Source organism: Maylandia zebra, linkage group LG5 (assembly GCF_041146795.1).
Source record: "Maylandia zebra isolate NMK-2024a linkage group LG5, Mzebra_GT3a, whole genome shotgun sequence".
NCBI classification, from domain to species: Eukaryota; Metazoa; Chordata; class Actinopteri; order Cichliformes; family Cichlidae; genus Maylandia; species Maylandia zebra.
The window spans coordinates 37,580,026-37,597,198 of record NC_135171.1 but is presented as its reverse complement, the minus strand read 5'-3'; the positions used below and the strand labels follow the sequence as shown (position 1 = coordinate 37,597,198).

At 41.8% G+C, this 17,173-nt stretch overlaps 2 protein-coding genes across 3 annotated transcripts; both read left to right on the top strand.

The window, feature by feature from the left end:
* The first annotated feature begins 228 nt into the window (after window positions 1-228).
* shisa4 (shisa family member 4) lies at window positions 229-7,982 on the top strand. The gene is made up of 5 exons (XM_004547668.5): window positions 229-548; window positions 3,659-3,836; window positions 6,043-6,179; window positions 6,272-6,463; window positions 7,272-7,982. The coding sequence occupies exons 1-5, from the start codon at window positions 470-472 to the stop codon at window positions 7,310-7,312; spliced, it is 627 nt and encodes a 208-aa protein (XP_004547725.1). The 5' UTR covers window positions 229-469; the 3' UTR covers window positions 7,313-7,982.
* A 2,276-nt stretch (window positions 7,983-10,258) lies between these two features.
* Window positions 10,259-16,814, top strand: lmod1b (leiomodin 1b (smooth muscle)). 2 transcript variants are annotated; one of them, XM_004547666.4, is made up of 4 exons: window positions 10,259-12,251; window positions 12,344-12,619; window positions 13,939-15,627; window positions 15,706-16,814. In XM_004547666.4, exons 2-4 carry the CDS (start codon window positions 12,344-12,346, stop codon window positions 15,730-15,732), a joined length of 1,992 nt encoding a protein of 663 aa, XP_004547723.3. In that variant the 5' UTR covers window positions 10,259-12,251; the 3' UTR covers window positions 15,733-16,814. The 2 variants fall into 2 exon arrangements, with proteins under 2 accessions (XP_004547723.3, XP_004547722.3); XM_004547665.3 differs by having other exon boundaries at window positions 10,259-12,619.
* Window positions 16,815-17,173: the final 359 nt, after the last annotated feature.

The following is a 17,173-nucleotide window of genomic DNA, read 5'->3' as shown; positions in this document are numbered from 1 at the left end:
TTGATATACTGCGCATCATGCAGATAAAGACCACTGTGCATAATGAGTACCTTTGATATGTTTATTGCTAATAATAATTATCTTTTTGTTAAATGTGAAAGGCTTACTGTGTATTTGCGTACTTGAGTAAAAAGATGTATTTCCGTTCCATTATGATTTGTAATTATACTGGTGACGCGGTTTGGTTTTTGTTGTTGGTAACTGTCGACGGCCGAGTGATGGGGCATAATTCTAACGTTTCAGTCGTTCCGTGAAGGCAGCACACCCCTCGTCCCGGGTGAGCGGCGTCACAGCAGCGCTCTGTCATTTCCACGGATAAATTACGGACTGTCAGAGCCGTCCCGTCCCCCGTGCTGTTCCCTGGCCAGGATAATGCACGAGAACGACCGTTAGCGCGCCTCTTTCTGCTCGTGCACACCGATGAGAACACCTGCTCTTTAAAATTACTCGGTTTTAAATCCAAACGGGAATGATCTTTCCGGGGGGAAACATGCCCCTCATCTCGGTGACTTTGGCGGTGCTCGCCGTCGTCCTCAGCACTTCTCAGGGTAAGATTGTAGCTTTCCATCCAGGCCCCGCCGCTAGCTAACGGCAACGGAGTAACGGTTGATCCCTGCCTCCGTTTTTTTTCCTTTTCTATTTCCCCTTTCTTTTCTGCGGCACTGCTGCTTATTTATCCCGCACACCGAGCCGCAGTCACCGTGATCTCAAAGCGCTTTTGGCTGTTTAATTGTTGGCCCGGAGCCTCGGTGTTTATTTTAGGCCTAAATCACTGGAACTAAACGCTGTTCAGCGGACACGTTTAGCTTTCACTGGCTCCTTTATGACGGGAACTATCGTGCAGCAGTTCATGTTTAAATGAACTGAACTGCCGTTGCTCGTTAAATCTACTATAGTTAGCGGAGAACCGGGAGCTAGCTAGTTTTGACTCGTGCTTTACCGTTAAGATACCTGTTCAGGTGAAAATCTGATTTATCTTCATGTAACTCATGGCTGATACCGCGCTAAGGGACTCAGACGTGTTTGTACATACTGGAGCAAAATTAGAAGTGTGTTAAAGCTTAATATATCAATAGAAATAAAAAAAAAAGCTTTATTTCATATTTAAAAATAATAATTAATATTAAGCATTCATATAGAAAAATGCATATATGACCTTTTAGTGGAGTTGGGTGACGTATAAGTTGGCTGATAATATACAAGCTTTTTGCATTTAAGCAAGAGTTGTCCACATGTAGTCGATGCAAAGAGTCTTTTCCAAGTCTTTATATATTTTATACGCAGGAAATAACCTGGTATATCGCTATTGTTATATATAGTGTCTAATATGTGGTAACACAAAGCAAAAAAAGATGTTTTCTCCAGCAGAACTGCTCAGACTAGAGTTTAAAGACAGTGCTGGAAGGCTAATACTTAAAACTACTTTTTAATATAACTTAAAAAAAACTGTATGAATGCACAGATAATACCAGGTAGTATATATATCAAGATCTGAATCATTTTTGCGCTTTTAGATCTGCATCAGCTGCTGCCTGGACTCTGTGTAGCATAGCAGATTCAGTGAGCAGTATACATCCCTGTGCACTTTATGATCTGGCTTCCTGGCCCTTTAGACAGCCTAAGGGGACTACAACATTGACATATTTTTATATATAAAGCTACAATGCTCCCTGCTTATCTGTGAAATCTCCCTATCACTTGCAAACAGCTGTTCTGTTTGATTTTCGCTTGTCTTCATGGCACCCAGGATTTCTGCAGAACCTGGTAGATCTTAAAAAAATGTCAGATAAAGCTGAATTACGATCTATCTCTGTGATACGGTTTAAAGCACTGGTGAAATAAAGATTAAATATATATGTGGTTTATTTTTCAATCCCCAAGTTTGCATAATATGTGACGTCACGGTGGCCACGTCTGTCTTTTTATACAGTCTGTGACTCAAACTCGGGCTTAAATTTAAAAGTTTAAATGTTTATTGCCGTAGTAATTGCAGTTTGTAGAATGAACTACACTGTATTGTACAGACCACGCTGGTTTAAATGGCGTGGACTGATTAATACAATCAAGTAAAACTCCTGCCAGTATGATGTGTTAAACTTTGGCTCATAAAGTTAAATTAAAACCTCTTTAAATGGTTTCAAGTACAGAATATTGTAACAGAGGTAGGATTCACTGCAGCCGGGCTGCTTCTGTTACTCAGCAAGTTAAGCTGTGTCGCAGTTGGCCCAGTGGTGCTTTAGAGACGGGCCACACCAGTGCAAGCATCTAAATGATGCTAACAGCAAACAGTAATAGATTTTTTTTTTTTTAAATGAAAGCTTGTATAAAGCTGGACAACTTGCATTGTCAGGGCTAACACTCAAAGGTCATGAACCAAATTTAGTGTCAGCTAGTTCAGGAGCCAAGTCTATACAAGTCTTGGCTCGATACTGTGGCCTAGACGGCCTTTGTGAAGTTTCCATCAGTTTAATGTGCTCTGCTCAGTATGGAAAAGCAGCTCTCTCGGGCTAAATGTGTCATCTTATTTACATACGGGCTGCAGCTCGGGTTGGATGACCTAGTGTAATGTTTCTGTGTGGAAAACAAAATCACCAGTACTGTAGTAAAGTTATGTTTTTTTTTAAAATGTGAACACAGTTTTATTAAAATGCCTTTCATTTATTTAAGCGTAGCACACATTGGTTGTGTTGTAAAACTCTTGGTTTTGCAGTATGTGAACCAGTCGTGTGTAGTCAACCCCCCAAAAGCCAAATGTGAAGCAGAAAAACCCAGAGTGTGTCGGTTTTCTCCCAGGCTCCACATGAAAACTGATGGATAAAAAAGCAGTGAAGCCTTCACAAACACACTGTGACCTGTAATTTAGCGCTGCCTTAAATTATACGATGTGGAAAGGATAATCATGCGTTCGTTTTTCAGCTTAATTAAGGGCTTATAATGTGTTTATTCTTTGAGGAGACAGCATGTGTTTCGCAGGTTTGTGTGAATCATCATTTTTTTGTAAGCCTGTCGACTGCGGAAAATAAACTGAGTTTTCTTTCATCCAGATTTTGTGGTGGCTGTGTGTGGATCTTCCTTAATAATGGCAAAAATTAAGGCCTTAAATTAACCGTTAAGGTCAGTTTTCACTCAAAAATGCCAAATATTTAATACGTACTTCATATTCAGATGAAGGACTTTGGTGCTTTACCTCGTCTTTTAATAGAAGAGGTAACTGTCAGATTTACTGAGAGTGAAAGTGATCTTTAGTTGCAGTCATTCAGGTCCTTTAAATCTCCTGGGTACCTTCCAGTACTGGAGCCCGAATCAGTTTTCAGCCTCTGCCACAGGGAACTGCTGAATAATGCATTGTGACTGTCTGGTCTGGAATAAGAAAAATATAAGAAAGAAGTGCCAGGAAATGTTCAAAATACATATTTATGATTTGCTCGAGGCAACCCTGAGCTGGATCTGTAAATTAACAGTCAGGACTTTGATACAAACAAACAACGGCGTGTCAAAAAGGAGAGATAAAAAGGAAGATAATCACTTTAAAGAGCCATGTGAAGTAGCGCTTGCTGTTTTCCTCATTTCTCTGCTTCCTTCCATAGCCAGTTATTTGATCACTTCCCCTGTTGTGTCATCCTCCCTTTCACTTTGTGTTGCTCTTGTTGTTTTGCAGTCAGTGGGAACGAGCAGTGTCTGTGGTATGTGGATAAAAATGGCACCTGGCACAACGGCTTCGACTGCCCTCTCATCACGTTCTGCTGTGGGAACTGCAACCGACGCTACTGCTGCCTGGACGCCTTCAAGATGATCACGGAGAGAGAGCAGAAACGCTGCATGCTCTTCCAGTTCAGGTGGGTGTAGACGCAGCAGCAGGGGCTTCAGGTTTATTACTTATTTATTCATTTACTTGACACCAAGCGTCACGGTTTGTGTTCTCGAGTCAAGGCAATCACTGCAGGAGCTTTTTATCCCCTCGAAGCATGGTTTTCCACAAAGCTCCAACTTAGATTCCAGACCTTAAGCATCGACGCTCAGCTTCTGGGCAACTCTCAGAAAGTCTGTGAAATGTCATTATTTCCAAATAATTTGTGACACTTGGTTAAATAAACTGAGAAAGGAGGATTTGCAGATTGTTAGCTTTAGTGCAAACCTATAAAATGTTGAAAGTGAGAAACAGTATTACTGAAAGGATTGGGATGGGGCCTTAAAGACCGGAAAGGTTGTGTAAAGCCACGAAAACAGCTAATGGATCGATCAAAGTTTAGGATAATTAGCAATGGACAGTTATCCTAGAAAAGCTGAAACTGTATACTCATCCATCTTCTTAGATGCTTATCAAACTTAGGGTTATAGTGGGGGCTGAAGCTGATGGCTGCTGACATAGGGTGAAAGTCCATGTGCACCGTCACACGCTAATGAGTTAAATCTATGCTGTAGGTGCATCGTAACCACAAACTTCTCTGAAATCCCACTTTGTAACCTACGCTGTGAACCTCTCTGGAAATGTAACAGCCCACAGTGATTATGATTGGCCGGTTCTGTACTGTCGTCGACTCCTGTGCATTTCTGGCTAATTCTTCACTGCAGTTTTTCAACATGAATCGTCACATTGGTATAAGGAATAATAATCATAGCCACAATATAAGGATTCACAGATGTCAGGAAATTCCTGGAGGTAGATGGCTGAAACCATCAGAATGAAGTTGAAGAAATCTACGCAGAAGTGGAAAAACTTGAGGGAGAAATACTTTCAACTCTGGAGGGAACAAAAAACTGACCTCAGCCAAGAGAGGAAACCCAGGACGGTAAAAGAACCGTGACAGTTTATTTGTTTATGTCATGGCTGGCACCGCATATTAAACACTGTGACACAACCACAAGGTAATCAACACATAAAACACCACGCAAATGCACAAGGGCTGGACATGGCGTCGGCCACTTATGTGGATTACATCGTAGTGAGAGACAGACAGCCACGCAGTCTCACATCCACATCTATAGGCCGATTTAAACCTACAAATTAACCTAACGTATCTTTGGACTCTGAGAACACACAGGAACCGTAGAGGAAGCATCTACTTATATGCTCTCATGGCACTGCAAACAAAAGGATATTGAAAATGGATGTTAGCTGTAGATTCATAACTAAAGCCAAATGATAACACTTGTTAAAAATGGTAAAATGTAGGACACAATAATTGTAAAACATGTTTTCTGTGTGTTGCAGTGAAATGGAGTAAAGTCATTACACCTTAACTCTACTTAGTAACTTATTTGGAGCATTTAGCTTCCTCCCCTGGTTTTCAATCAGGAAGTAAAAAATGTAGTTTAGAAGAAAATTAACAAGTAGACCTTTGAGTTTGTTTTTCACACAAACCATAACAGAGTCAAGAATGCGCAAGTAAAAGTCCTGCCACAAACACGAAATGACAAAGGGGTTAGACTTTGTTACAAATGTCACTGTGTCCCCTCTTGTTGTGTTATGTTGGGAACAGCTGGATGAGGTTTATGATCATGCACAGACTTGTGCACGGCCTGTTCTGTTGACTATAATATCTGGTCAGTGGTGGCTCATCTTTCTGTGAGTCTCCTGTAATGAGAGAAATCATTTAGCTGGGAAAAATACTGATGCTAGTCTAAGCATGTTTGTATCTGAGGCTGCAGCATGACAGTTTTTCTCCACTGCATTTTAAACCATTCGGCACTGTTCAGCACCCAGCAGATAACGTGTGGCTTATTGAGCCTGGTGGGAGATCAGATCAGTGGGCAGAGGAGGCTAAGATAAAATGGAGGGCTTTGTTGCTTCTCTGAGATCATGAGGTGGTGGAATCGGGTCGAGACAGAGAGGTGGAGAGTTTGAGGCATTTGCTGGGATGCGACGTTGGGGTCAGTCTTTGCTAAATCGAAAGCTTCACATCACAGCCACCTCGGCTTTAATTCCCTCCAGAGTGAGTCATAATTAGCAGCACAGAGGGGGGAGGAACAACATGAGGCTGAATGATCAAAGGAAGAAATGAATCCTTTTTAACTTACATCCTCCACTCTTCTTCTCCTCAGCCCCACCACTTTAGCTGGAATTGCGTCTTCCATCCTCCTCTTTGTGGCCATCATTGCGACCATGGTCTGCTGCTTTATGTGTTCCTGCTGTTACCTTTACCAGAGAAGGCAGCAGAGGGGCAGGACACCTTATGATGGTGAGACCTCTCGTTGTCATGTCGATGTCTATGCAGACGACCATGAAGTATGGATTTTCCTTCGTAACTGTGCGATCTTCTTCAACCCACAGCTCAGCAGATCCCCATGGCCAGCTACCCGGTTGAGCCCATGTACGACGCTTATGGTAAACCAATTTGCCCCTCAGAGTATCCACCCGTTGGTTACCCTATGGCGCCCCAGTATCCTGGCATGCCTCCACAGTACCCAATGATGCAGCCTGGACCGTACGTACCACGCCCCATGGATCCTGCATACAGCCAGGGTAAGACCTGCATAACTTCCCTCAGAGTGAGCTCACATGGCTGCAGGGTTTCCTGGTCATGTCAGTATATGTCAAATCACAATCAAGAACAAAAACTGCTTTTGCATGTAAAGCAAAAAATGATGTGCCAACATACTGTGTACGTGGTTCTTTGGGTGATCACCTGATAATGTTTTTTTTAAATATTAGAGACTTTAGTGCAGTTCACCCCAGCATGTGTTGAATTTTGTTTTGTCCAATGGTTGGACATTGTCCTCTCTGATTAGGAACATTTCCTCCCTCAGAGGAGAACTGTATAGTCTCTTCACTAGTTTCACATCTTTGCTACTTTCACAACATTGTGTCATATTTTAATAGTGAGTCTTGCTAAATTTGAGGACTTTTCCCCTAATGCTCCCAGCCGATTAAAACTTTCACTAATCCTTTGAACAGATTGGGACAATTTTCCAGCTGACTTGTGTTTAATCATGTTTTTTTTATTCTCCAGCAACTGTTCCCATAAACTGTAAAATTTAGCATGGATGTTTTTTGTGCCCTCAGTATGAATATTTATAACTTTGTTTTCATCAGCTTCATTAAATCACCAAATACATAAATGTCAGTGACATTTAAAACTCTCTCTCACTCTTACCCTGTCACTATTTTGGTTTCCCAGCCATGTGTATTCTGTGTAGTTGTAGTCTGTTTCATGAACATGCCTAGCTCTGAGCTAAAATACTGGTATAATCTGGGCAAAAACTTCTAGATTTACAGTGAAAGGCTGACTGTGTGTGTGCATGTGTGTCTTCTTTTTCTACTTGTTTTTCAGCCCCACCACCGTACTCTCCACCTCAGTATCCTGGTCACTGATGGGCTCCTCTTCACGCACACAGCGAGACACTACTGCAGCTGAGCAAAGGGACTGTTTCAAAAGAAGGCAGCAGCACTTTCTCCCACACACAGACACACACACACATGCACACACACGCAGATGCAGTTAAGCACACAGTCACACGCTAAAATAACCGCTACGGCTCGATTAGCAGTGGGTTGCCTGTGAAAGAAAACAGGAGGCACTTTAAGTTCTGTTTTAGTTGTTCATTTGCAGCGTCGTCCTACTTTTCCACAGTATTAATGTAAATCAAAGTCTGTCCTGCAACCTGACGCCTGACTCCTGGGCAGGCGTCACATGATCCTGAAAGCGAGGCGACTTCTGCGTCTTGGCGCTGTTTCATCAGCCTCGTGATCTGAAACACTCACCTCAGTGACAGGTTGTCGCCAAAAGAGAGTGCTTGTTACCTTCTAGAAAAGAATGCTGTCCCTCTTTATTTGGTAAAAGAAAAAAAAATGTTTTACCTCCTCCCCCTTGTTAAGTTTGAATAAATTGATAACTGCCTGTGGTTCCATTCCAGGTAATCTCTGCCACTGATCCACTTTCTCCGGTTATCATAGCATCACGTGCTTCTTCTTTGTCTTTGATGTTTCTAACTAAGCAAAAAAAAATAAACTGGAAAAAAGGGATCCACGTTTGATTGCAAAAGTGATGTTTGGATCTAAGGCAGGTGGCTTTATAGATCTAAACGGTTCTCCCAGTTCTTTGTAAGAAGCCCTTTGTCAACTGTTGGTTTGAACTTTGTCTCGTCTTTCTAATATCTGACACAAGTAATTACTTTGAAGTAGTTTATTAGTGGCACCCTTTTTTACGATCTCAACATCAGCATGCTTCCTGGTCAAAGATACCTGTCCGCTTCTGCTTCTTTTCTGATTTTAAAATAAATTAGAAATTAGTCTTGATTAATTCCATAGTGACGGGTAGGGTGTTTCACAGTGAAATCCGTGTTAACGTCTATTCCTTCTAACATATCAGGACAGGGGAGTTGCAGGTCACGCTGTTTGATTAAAATAAAATATCCCGCCTTACAGTAACTAACCATGGGAAAAAAGAGATTAACTATTTAAATGAATATTTTGTAAATCTGTTCTTCAACTAAATATTTTATGATATTGTAACGAGTTATTTTAAAACCGTGTATTTTTATTGTACCATGAGATATGACGTTTGGCATCTTTCCATTTACTATTTATTACTATTTAAGTTACCTTTAACTGTGAATGGGTTCTCACCATCTGGACTAAGCTACGAAGCCAAAAACGACTACTGCTGAAAGATCCCCTCTCTTTAAAGGACTCGTTTGACATTTTGGAGGTGTTTGCTTTCTTGTTGACGGGTGCACATTTTGTTTTTGTTTTTTGTTTTTTTTTGTTGCTTTCCCCCCTTTATTGGCACATTTGATATATTGGCAAAATGTAGTTATTGTCTGTAATCCTCTGCTTAAAAACAAAACAAAATTCTACATTGAATCAAGCAGTAACATTTTCTGTAGTTGTATTAATTTTGTGCTGCATAAATACATGCAAAAATAATTAAACCTAAAAGACTTTTTAATAAAGACTTTTTGGCTTCCTTAACACAGGTGTTGCAGCTCATAATGGTGTTGCTCATCGTAACTGCTTCCTGGGTACGTCAGTTTATTTGAATAAACTTGTACACTGATTATGTTTTAAAAATGTGAAACAGTTGCCATCAAGCCGCAACAAAAAAAAAAAAGTAGTAAAAAGTACATTCATCTTGAAATTTCGAGGCCTTGTAGTTGCAGTAAACGGTTGAGCTGTTGGGAAATGCACTCATGTGGTACCCACCACACTCTGCTATCAGGTCAGTCCCTTTCTGCACATGTGTGGTTAATTATAGGAGAAGCAAGTGGCCGATAGCCTACCTCAGCATCAGACTAGAAGCAGGGTAAAGGTCTTGGTTTAAAAAAGAAACTTCCTACCGAAACTTTTAAAAAAATCTGAATGCTAGCACAGGGTGTTGCACAGAATAAACATATGTTAATAAGTGTCAGGCACTGTTTCCAGGCCTTGAGATTCGATTCTGGGGGAGGTGAAGTCTGTTTTCCTCTGTCAGCGTGAATTTCTCCTGATCATAACCTCAACATGTTCCCATCCGTAACCCCAGCCAGTCGTCCTCTAGCCGTCCACCTGCCAGCTCCTGGCTCTAACAGCCTTCTCATCTGGCTTTAAGTCGGCAAGAAAGCAGACGGTGGATTTCCCAAAATGTCAAACTGTCCTTTTCAATTTGTCCTTGCAGGTTTGGGCTCCAGTGAGGTCAGGGCCCGTAACCTGTAATCTCCTTTAGCTTCGAGGGCATCCCTGATCCTTCTTTAAAAGGTTCGAATTGGAAAAACACGATGCCTCCTAATAGGTGATCCCTGGATTGTCTTTTCAGGTGTAGTGTATTAAGCAGCTCAAACATAATGTTAATGCCTGAGAGCTAATATTACTGTCACAGCTAGTCTGCAGCATAAATTACTCACTCCGATGCCGACGTCCAAGTGTACAGATTTGTCGAGCCTTTGTAAAGCACAAGGAAGACGCTGGGATTTTCTTTGTAAAGATGCTTTCATAAGTAGTTTGATATAACATCAGTGATGTTTCTGTTCATTTGTGCTTCTAAACCAACCAACTCCATGAGTGTGTTTTAATGACTTACATCAGGTTCAGAGTCTAGGTATGGCTTCATGTCTGTCGTCATATGGATGGTATGACACTGTAAAATAAAGTGACTGGAAAATGTTTATTTCTTTTAACATAAAATTTAACTTTGGAATGTAACAAATTGCTGTCTGTGTTTCTTTCTGAGTTTAAAGAAAGAAGTGTGATTTTTATCTACAACACTGGCCACTAGATGTCTGCATTCACCCCCAAAACAGCTTAAATGTGGCGTTTGAAAGTGTTTTATATATTAACAGGGAACTTACACACTGGATGAGTTCATACCAGCAATACAGTGTGATTCAAAATACAATCATAATTCTAAAAAACATTATTTAATTGTTTTTTATCATAACTTTATTAAAGTAACCCCCCTTTTTAAATTGTTTTTTTTTTTAAATATATGTACTTATTTTGCCTGTAAATATTTGCATGTAAATATTGGGAGGAAAGAAATGAGAAAACAATGTAGGATCACAGGATTACTCACTGGAGGCAGAAGTTACAGCTTTTTATACATGACATAAGTTATGTTAAGTAATAATAATTTTTAAGAAGTCCCAATATTTCTACTCTTCACATGCTCTCTGGATTAAACAGTTTCATTATTGTCCATTCTGTTATTCATGGCTTTTAGTTTAAATAAATTCTTCTCCAAACAAAATTACTTTTTTTCACATAACTTTGTTTTTGAAGTTTTTAATACAATGCAAAACAAAATAAGCTGAAGTTAAGTAGACTTGGTCAAGACGACCTGCTGAGGTTCAAATTAAGCATCAGAATGAGGAAGAGAGGGGATTTAAGTAACCTTGAATGCGGCACGGTTGTTTGTCCCAGACGGGCTGGTATGAGTAGTTCAGAAAATGCTGACCAGCTGGGATTTTCCCACACAACCATCTCTACTGTTTACAGAGAGTGGTCCAAAAAAGAGAAAATATCCAGTGAGCAGCAGTTCTCTGGGGTGAGAGGAGAGTGACCAGACTACTTCAGGGTGACAGGAAGGCGACAGTAACTCAAATTTGTAGAATATTAGAAAAATGTGCCTTGATTTCTGTTGTGACATTCAGACGGTCGATCATAATTTGGTAAAAACATCATCAACAAATGGATCCGCCCTGCCCTGCATCAGCAGTTCGCCCTGGTCGTGGAATAATAGTGTTAGGGGTAATTTCTTGGCACATTTTGGACCCCTTTGTACCAACTTTGTGTCTTTTAAACACCACAGCTTACCCGAATATTGTTGCTGACCACATCTATCCCTTTATGATAACAGTGTACTTGTCTTCTGATGGCCACTTCCAGCAGGATAATGCGCCATGTGAAAAGTCTCTCATCTCAAACTGGTGTCTTGATCTTGACAGTGAGTCCATTGTACTCAAATGGCCTCCACAGTCACTAGATCTCAGTCCAATAGAGCACTCTCGGGATGTGGTGTAACAGAAGATTCATATCATGGATGTGCAACCAAGAGATCTGCAGCAGCTGTGTGATGCCTTCACGTCAATATGGACCAAAATCTTAGAGGCACGTTTCAAGCACCTTCTTGAATCAAAGCAGTTGTGCAGACAAAAGGAGGTCTGACCCCAGAATGAGCAAGGTGTGCCTAATGAAGTGTCTGTCGAGTGCACAATACCATAAAGTGTCTTTAAAAAGTAAAAAAGCTCAAATTAAGTATAGTAAATATACAGTGAAACACTAATGCAGTGTCACATCTTTGTATTAAATAATTAAATATATGTTTAATATATTATGGGAATATTTAGTATCATATATACAGTATGCATATTTTAAACATATATTCATTATATTTGTATTTATTTTTATTCCATACAATATTTTATTAACTATACACTGGCCTTTGTATTACAGCAAAACGTTATTGACTGTGTGACTACAATAGAGTAGCGATCCCCACTGGTTTAAAAGCGAGCTCTTATAAAACTTTTTTATTTGCGAGCGACTGTATAAACATCACTGAACTGGGCTCCAATATAAATACAGATTGTGTAATAGGAAGTCTGTGTAAGCCTGCTCTGGCATCTCTGTAAACTTCAGCCCTTCCCATTACCTTTAAAGGAGTGTGTACCCTGAACTAAATATGGACATGCACTTTCACAGGATTTCGAAGAATGTCCCAGCCTCACAGTCCACTTTGATGATGCGAGCCTCTCACAGTTCGTCACTTGTAACCCTCGCTGCAAGACTCTGAGACCAGCCTCTTTGCACCAGGATTGATGCCTCTGGTGGCTTTTTGGTGAGTGGGACACGACACAACAGCAGGACATCAGCACATAGGAATAGTCAGCTTATAATTTGAATTTAAATCGTGGGATTTGCTTGAGCTAGATGTCCAGACGAAAGATGAAAGGCCTGACCTGTATAGGTCGCCAGGTCAGCGAGGACCCAGACCTGGACAACCTGCTGTCCACCCTCTCCCCCGAGGAAATAGAGGAGCTGAAGATGGACATGATGAAGGTGCCAGACATTAACCCCGAGGAGGGGCTCATCATTGCAGAGGAGAACCAACCTGCGCAGCCACCTATGAGCAACAATGTCTGGGATGCAACGACGAAACAGAGAGACACCAAAGGGAGGCTCAGCCAGAGGGAACGATCATTTGAGGTTTGTGAGGAAATATGCTTTGGCTTTGACTCATGAGTGTTTTATGATGAAGTATGATCCTCATCTCTCTCTTCATATGTTTATATTCGACTTCCCTTTGCCAGTTTTGAGCGATCGTGGCTCAAGAGTTGGCAGTTCGTCTTGTAACCGGAAGGTTGCCGGTTCGAGCCCTGGCTCGGACAGTCTCGGTCGTTGTGTCCTTGGGCAAGACGCTTTACCTACTGGTGATGGCCAGAGGGGCCGATGGCGCGATATGGCAGCCTCGCTTCTGTCAGTCTGCCCCAGGGCAGCTGTGGCTACAACTGTAGCTGCCTCCACCAGTGTGTGAATGTGAGAGTGAATGAATAGTGGAATTGTAAAGTGCTTTGAGGGCCCCGAAAAGCACTATTAAAAATGCAATCCATTATTATTATTCATTATTATTATAACCAGATTTAAAAGGAGCTATGAAATCAAACTGACTGATAGGCTACAGCATTGCATAATACCCACAGCCCCCTGGATAGCTTTCATGTCTATTTTTCATTTCACTTGAAGCAACTGGACCTCATGCACCCCGAGTCCCATCAGCTTAAAAATAGTAGTCCCCAGAGTTGACTCCTGTGCCAGGAAAAGCAGTGAGTCCCCATCTATGACCCGCCTACATCCACTCCTTACCCTTAATTGTCATCTGCCAAACAAGCAAAGCACAAACATCTTCTCCAAGAGGCATTTGTGTAATTCATTGGAGATGCTACACAAATTTATTGCCATTAGTATTAGCATGATTTCAATCAGTTTGTGTGCTTAGAAGAGAGACACTTAAGTGGTTGGAGCAGCGGCTCTGCGGAGCTTCTTAATCCCGGCCTGGTGGAATTCCTTGGTTGATTGCTCCTACGCTCACTGCCTTTTAAGGATGCATCTGCCAGGGCCACGGCCTCACGAAGCAAAACAGATGGAGGCTCACAAATCAAACACTTAGCGAGCTCCTCACTGCAAATGTATCCCTGTGCTAAAAAAAATGGATAGTGTCCTTTTGCTGACTGTAAACACACATGCCCTATTGTGAGACGCTGTTGTACAATAAAAGACAGCACATCTGCACGATCAGATGTCTTATCATACTTTACATGTCATGCAATATTTGCTGTAATTCTGTGATACTACTTTTTCTGTGCTCTGTAGCTAATAAATTGAGACTCTGCTGTGATTTATTGTGCTTAGAGCGCTGCATCATTTGACATGCTGCTTTTCACAGACGTTAAATGACCCATGTAATTTTTTGTTTTGTCATACTGATGAGGAAAAATTTCCTTATCACACTCCTCATCTTCTTGCAGGGAGAGCCGAAGAAAGAGAGCCGGAAGCAGGAGTACCTGAGGAAGATGGGTCTCAGCCAGGAGGGAAATGACGATATGAAAGTGGGAATGCAAAGACAAGCTAGTGTCTCAAATGAAAGAGATATCAAGGCGGAGGACAGAAACAGCAAAGGTCCTGAAAGTTCAAAAGAAGACGGGAGCTGGTGTTCAAGTCGAAACAGGAAGCTGGATAGCAGAGAGAGCGACACGAAAGAGGAGGCCCGTGACAAAGAGAAATATGAGGACAACAGGCTGAGAGACAGAAGAGAAAACAGAGTGAGCACAGGCAGCAAAACACAAGACATGATCTCAAAGTTACAGGAGAAAAGGGATGAGAGCAAAGAGAAAGAAAGGAGGGAAGACTGCAGGAGACGAGATGACAGCAAAACCAAAGACATTATCTCAAAGCTACGAGAAAAAAGCGAGAAAGATGTGGGCAAGGAAAAGGAAAGAAAAACGGAGAGTATCAAGACACAGGGGCTTGTCTCTAAAATGGTGAAGCAGAGCAAGGCATCGGAGAGCCAGCTTCAAGAGTGTAAACCAGAAGAGAAGAAGGCTAAAGCAGAGGAGAAGAAATCTGAATACAAAAACAAACCTGATGTCAAACTCGAACGACAACCTTCTGAGAAAGACGAGGTGAAACGTGACAAGATGGAGAAAAGAACAGACAGAGAAGAGTTGGTTAACCACAGTGACCATGTGAAAGAGAAGTTTAATGCTGAGCGGAAACCAGAGGAGAAGGTGCAAAGAGAGGACGGTAAGGTTAAGAAAGCTGAGGATAGTGGGAAACTTGCTAACTGTGCTTCTAAAAACAGCCCTAACAGCAAGGCGAAGGAGGCAGAGGAGGAAGACGAAGACTCAAGCATGTTTGATGAGCTCATGCAGCAGGTGCGAAGCAACAACCCCTCCCTCACTGAGCTCAACGTCAACAACTCAGAGGTCATCAAGACGAAAACGCTCATCGAGTTTGCAGAAGCTTTGCACAACAACACCCACATCAAGACGTTCGCTCTCGCTAACTGCCGTGCAGACGACCATGTCGCTTATGCCATTGCCGGCACGATCCGCAGCAACAAGACTATCACCAGCATTAACCTCGACTCCAACCATCTCACCGGGAAGGGCATCCTGTCTCTCATCCAGGCGTTGCAGCACAACTCCACGCTGACCGAGCTGCGCTTTCAGAACCAGCGGCACATCTGCGGAGGGAAAACCGAGATGGAGATGGTCAAGATCCTGAAAGACAACACCACCTTGCTCAAGCTGGGCTACCACTTTGAGTTAGCAGGACCAAGAATGACCACGACAAACATACTGAGTCGCAACATGGACAGGCAGAGGCAGAAGCGCCTGCAGGAGCAGAAGCAGGCCCAGGCCAATGGAGAGAAGAAGGGAACACTTGAGGTGCCCAAGAGCGGAGGTGGAGGATCTCTGAGGAGTTCTCCCAAAGCTTCGCCTAAACCTTCACCCATCCCTTCACCTGTGCCTTCGCCAAAGCTTACTCCAAGAAAAGGAGCTGGAGGTCCGGCTCCACCTCCGCCTCCTCCTGGGGGTGGACCACCACCTCCTCCACCTCCTATGCTGGATGCAAACCGCCCAGGTGGTACGAAGAACTCAAGGGACCAACTGCTTGCCTCTATCAGAGGAACCAATAAGAAACAGCTGAAGAAGGTACATCAGAAGGGTTGACGAAGAGGTTAGCTCACCGATGCTGTGTTTGGATTCACTAACGTTTTATTTTTCTCACAGGTGCCGGTGCCAAAGTGGCTGCAGTGATATTTCCTGCTGGAATATAAAGTGAAGAAGAAGAAGAGCAAGGGAGGGAGAACAGACATCTCACCAGAGGGTTTCTAGGGGATAACCTTTATAAATTCCCCTGGCCGGTTAAAGTGCAGTGGGGCAGATGAAGACAGTGAAACATGAGACGTTTGGAAGAACAGCCATCACTATGAGTTCTCCCAACAACACTGGACCAAAAAGACTCTGTGGAGAATGAGTGATGAAGGCCTCTCTGCAGAGAGTGCCATGGGTTTGAGGCTGTTTGTCTTCCATTCATACTGACGCTTGGCTGGTTATTTGCACTAGATAATACGAGGCCGATCATATAACATGTTGGCTTGTATATGCATCTGAATGTGAGTGTGTGGGAGAGTGTGTGATGAGCTTAACAAGAGATTCAAACAACTCTATAAAACTCTAATATTCAACAGTATGTAATTGAGATTAATTTGAAAAGTTATTTATTTGTGGAGAGGAAATCCATCCTATCAGCTGTAAATCTGTAAATCAAACTGGGAATATCAGGGAATTAACAAACATGGCGGCCTGACTTAAGAAAATCTGGGTGGGTGGAGAAAACAAAAAGGTCAAGGTGGTCTTTGATTGTGTGTCTCAAATCTCAAGACATCTCAGGCAGGTTTCGAAAGCAGCCCATTGTCCCAGGAGTCCTGAGACATAACGAATGAGTCTTAGCATGGAAATAATTACATCGTGCATTTTATCAGGAAGTGCAGGGAGATAAGTTTCAGCATCTGATGTTGCGTTTTGTGCAGAATCATTCTAGCCTGGGTTTTACATCAAAATGTCAGAAACGCCATTAAATCAACACTACTGTTGGTTAATGTGCTATTTAAAAGTGAATATCAGTTCTAAAGGAAATTTAATGTGATTAGCAAAAACCTGAGTGTTGTAATGAAGCACATACATTATTACATGTTTTTCTTACAGAGCCTGTATGTTTTCAATAAAAGATTCTGCTATGTTTGCAAGTTTAATGTTACCCGTCTGATAGAAGTGATTGGAATCTGTTATTATATTATAATTTTTAGCTACAATAAATGAAATTATGTATATGATAATCTTGTTAATTCTCTATATATGTGCATATGATTATATTTGTACAAGTAAAGATGTGCTCAGACGTTTACATCACTGATCATGGGCATGTTTCAGGCTTTTAATGTTTTCTTTTAACTGTTCTTTATCCATGATGCAATGACTGTACAGCACACAGCTTTAATTACTTTGAAAAACAAGAACTTGAAAGGCTCACCTCTAATCTTTCAAATATAACTCTTGTCAGTGTAGCACAATTGGTCAATCTTTTTCCTTGTCTGACCATAAAACATTTCTCCAGAAGGCATTTGGTTTGTCCATGGGGTCAGCAGGGAAGTTTAGTTGTGCTTTAAGGTGTTGATTTTGGAGCAGGGACCCTCTC

Excerpts from the sequence above, each read along its gene's own strand:
- lmod1b (XM_004547666.4), top strand. The coding sequence starts at position 12,344 with ATGTCCAGACGAAAGATGAAAGGCCTGACCTGTATAGGTCGCCAGGTC. Across the intron at positions 12,620-13,938 it reads AGAGGGAACGATCATTTGAG|GGAGAGCCGAAGAAAGAGAG; the intron begins GTTTGTGAGGAA and ends ATCTTCTTGCAG. Across the intron at positions 15,628-15,705 it reads ATAAGAAACAGCTGAAGAAG|GTGCCGGTGCCAAAGTGGCT; the intron begins GTACATCAGAAG and ends TTTTTCTCACAG.
- shisa4 (XM_004547668.5), top strand. The coding sequence starts at position 470 with ATGATCTTTCCGGGGGGAAACATGCCCCTCATCTCGGTGACTTTGGCG. Across the intron at positions 6,180-6,271 it reads GGGCAGGACACCTTATGATG|CTCAGCAGATCCCCATGGCC; the intron begins GTGAGACCTCTC and ends TTCAACCCACAG. Across the intron at positions 6,464-7,271 it reads GGATCCTGCATACAGCCAGG|CCCCACCACCGTACTCTCCA; the intron begins GTAAGACCTGCA and ends CTTGTTTTTCAG.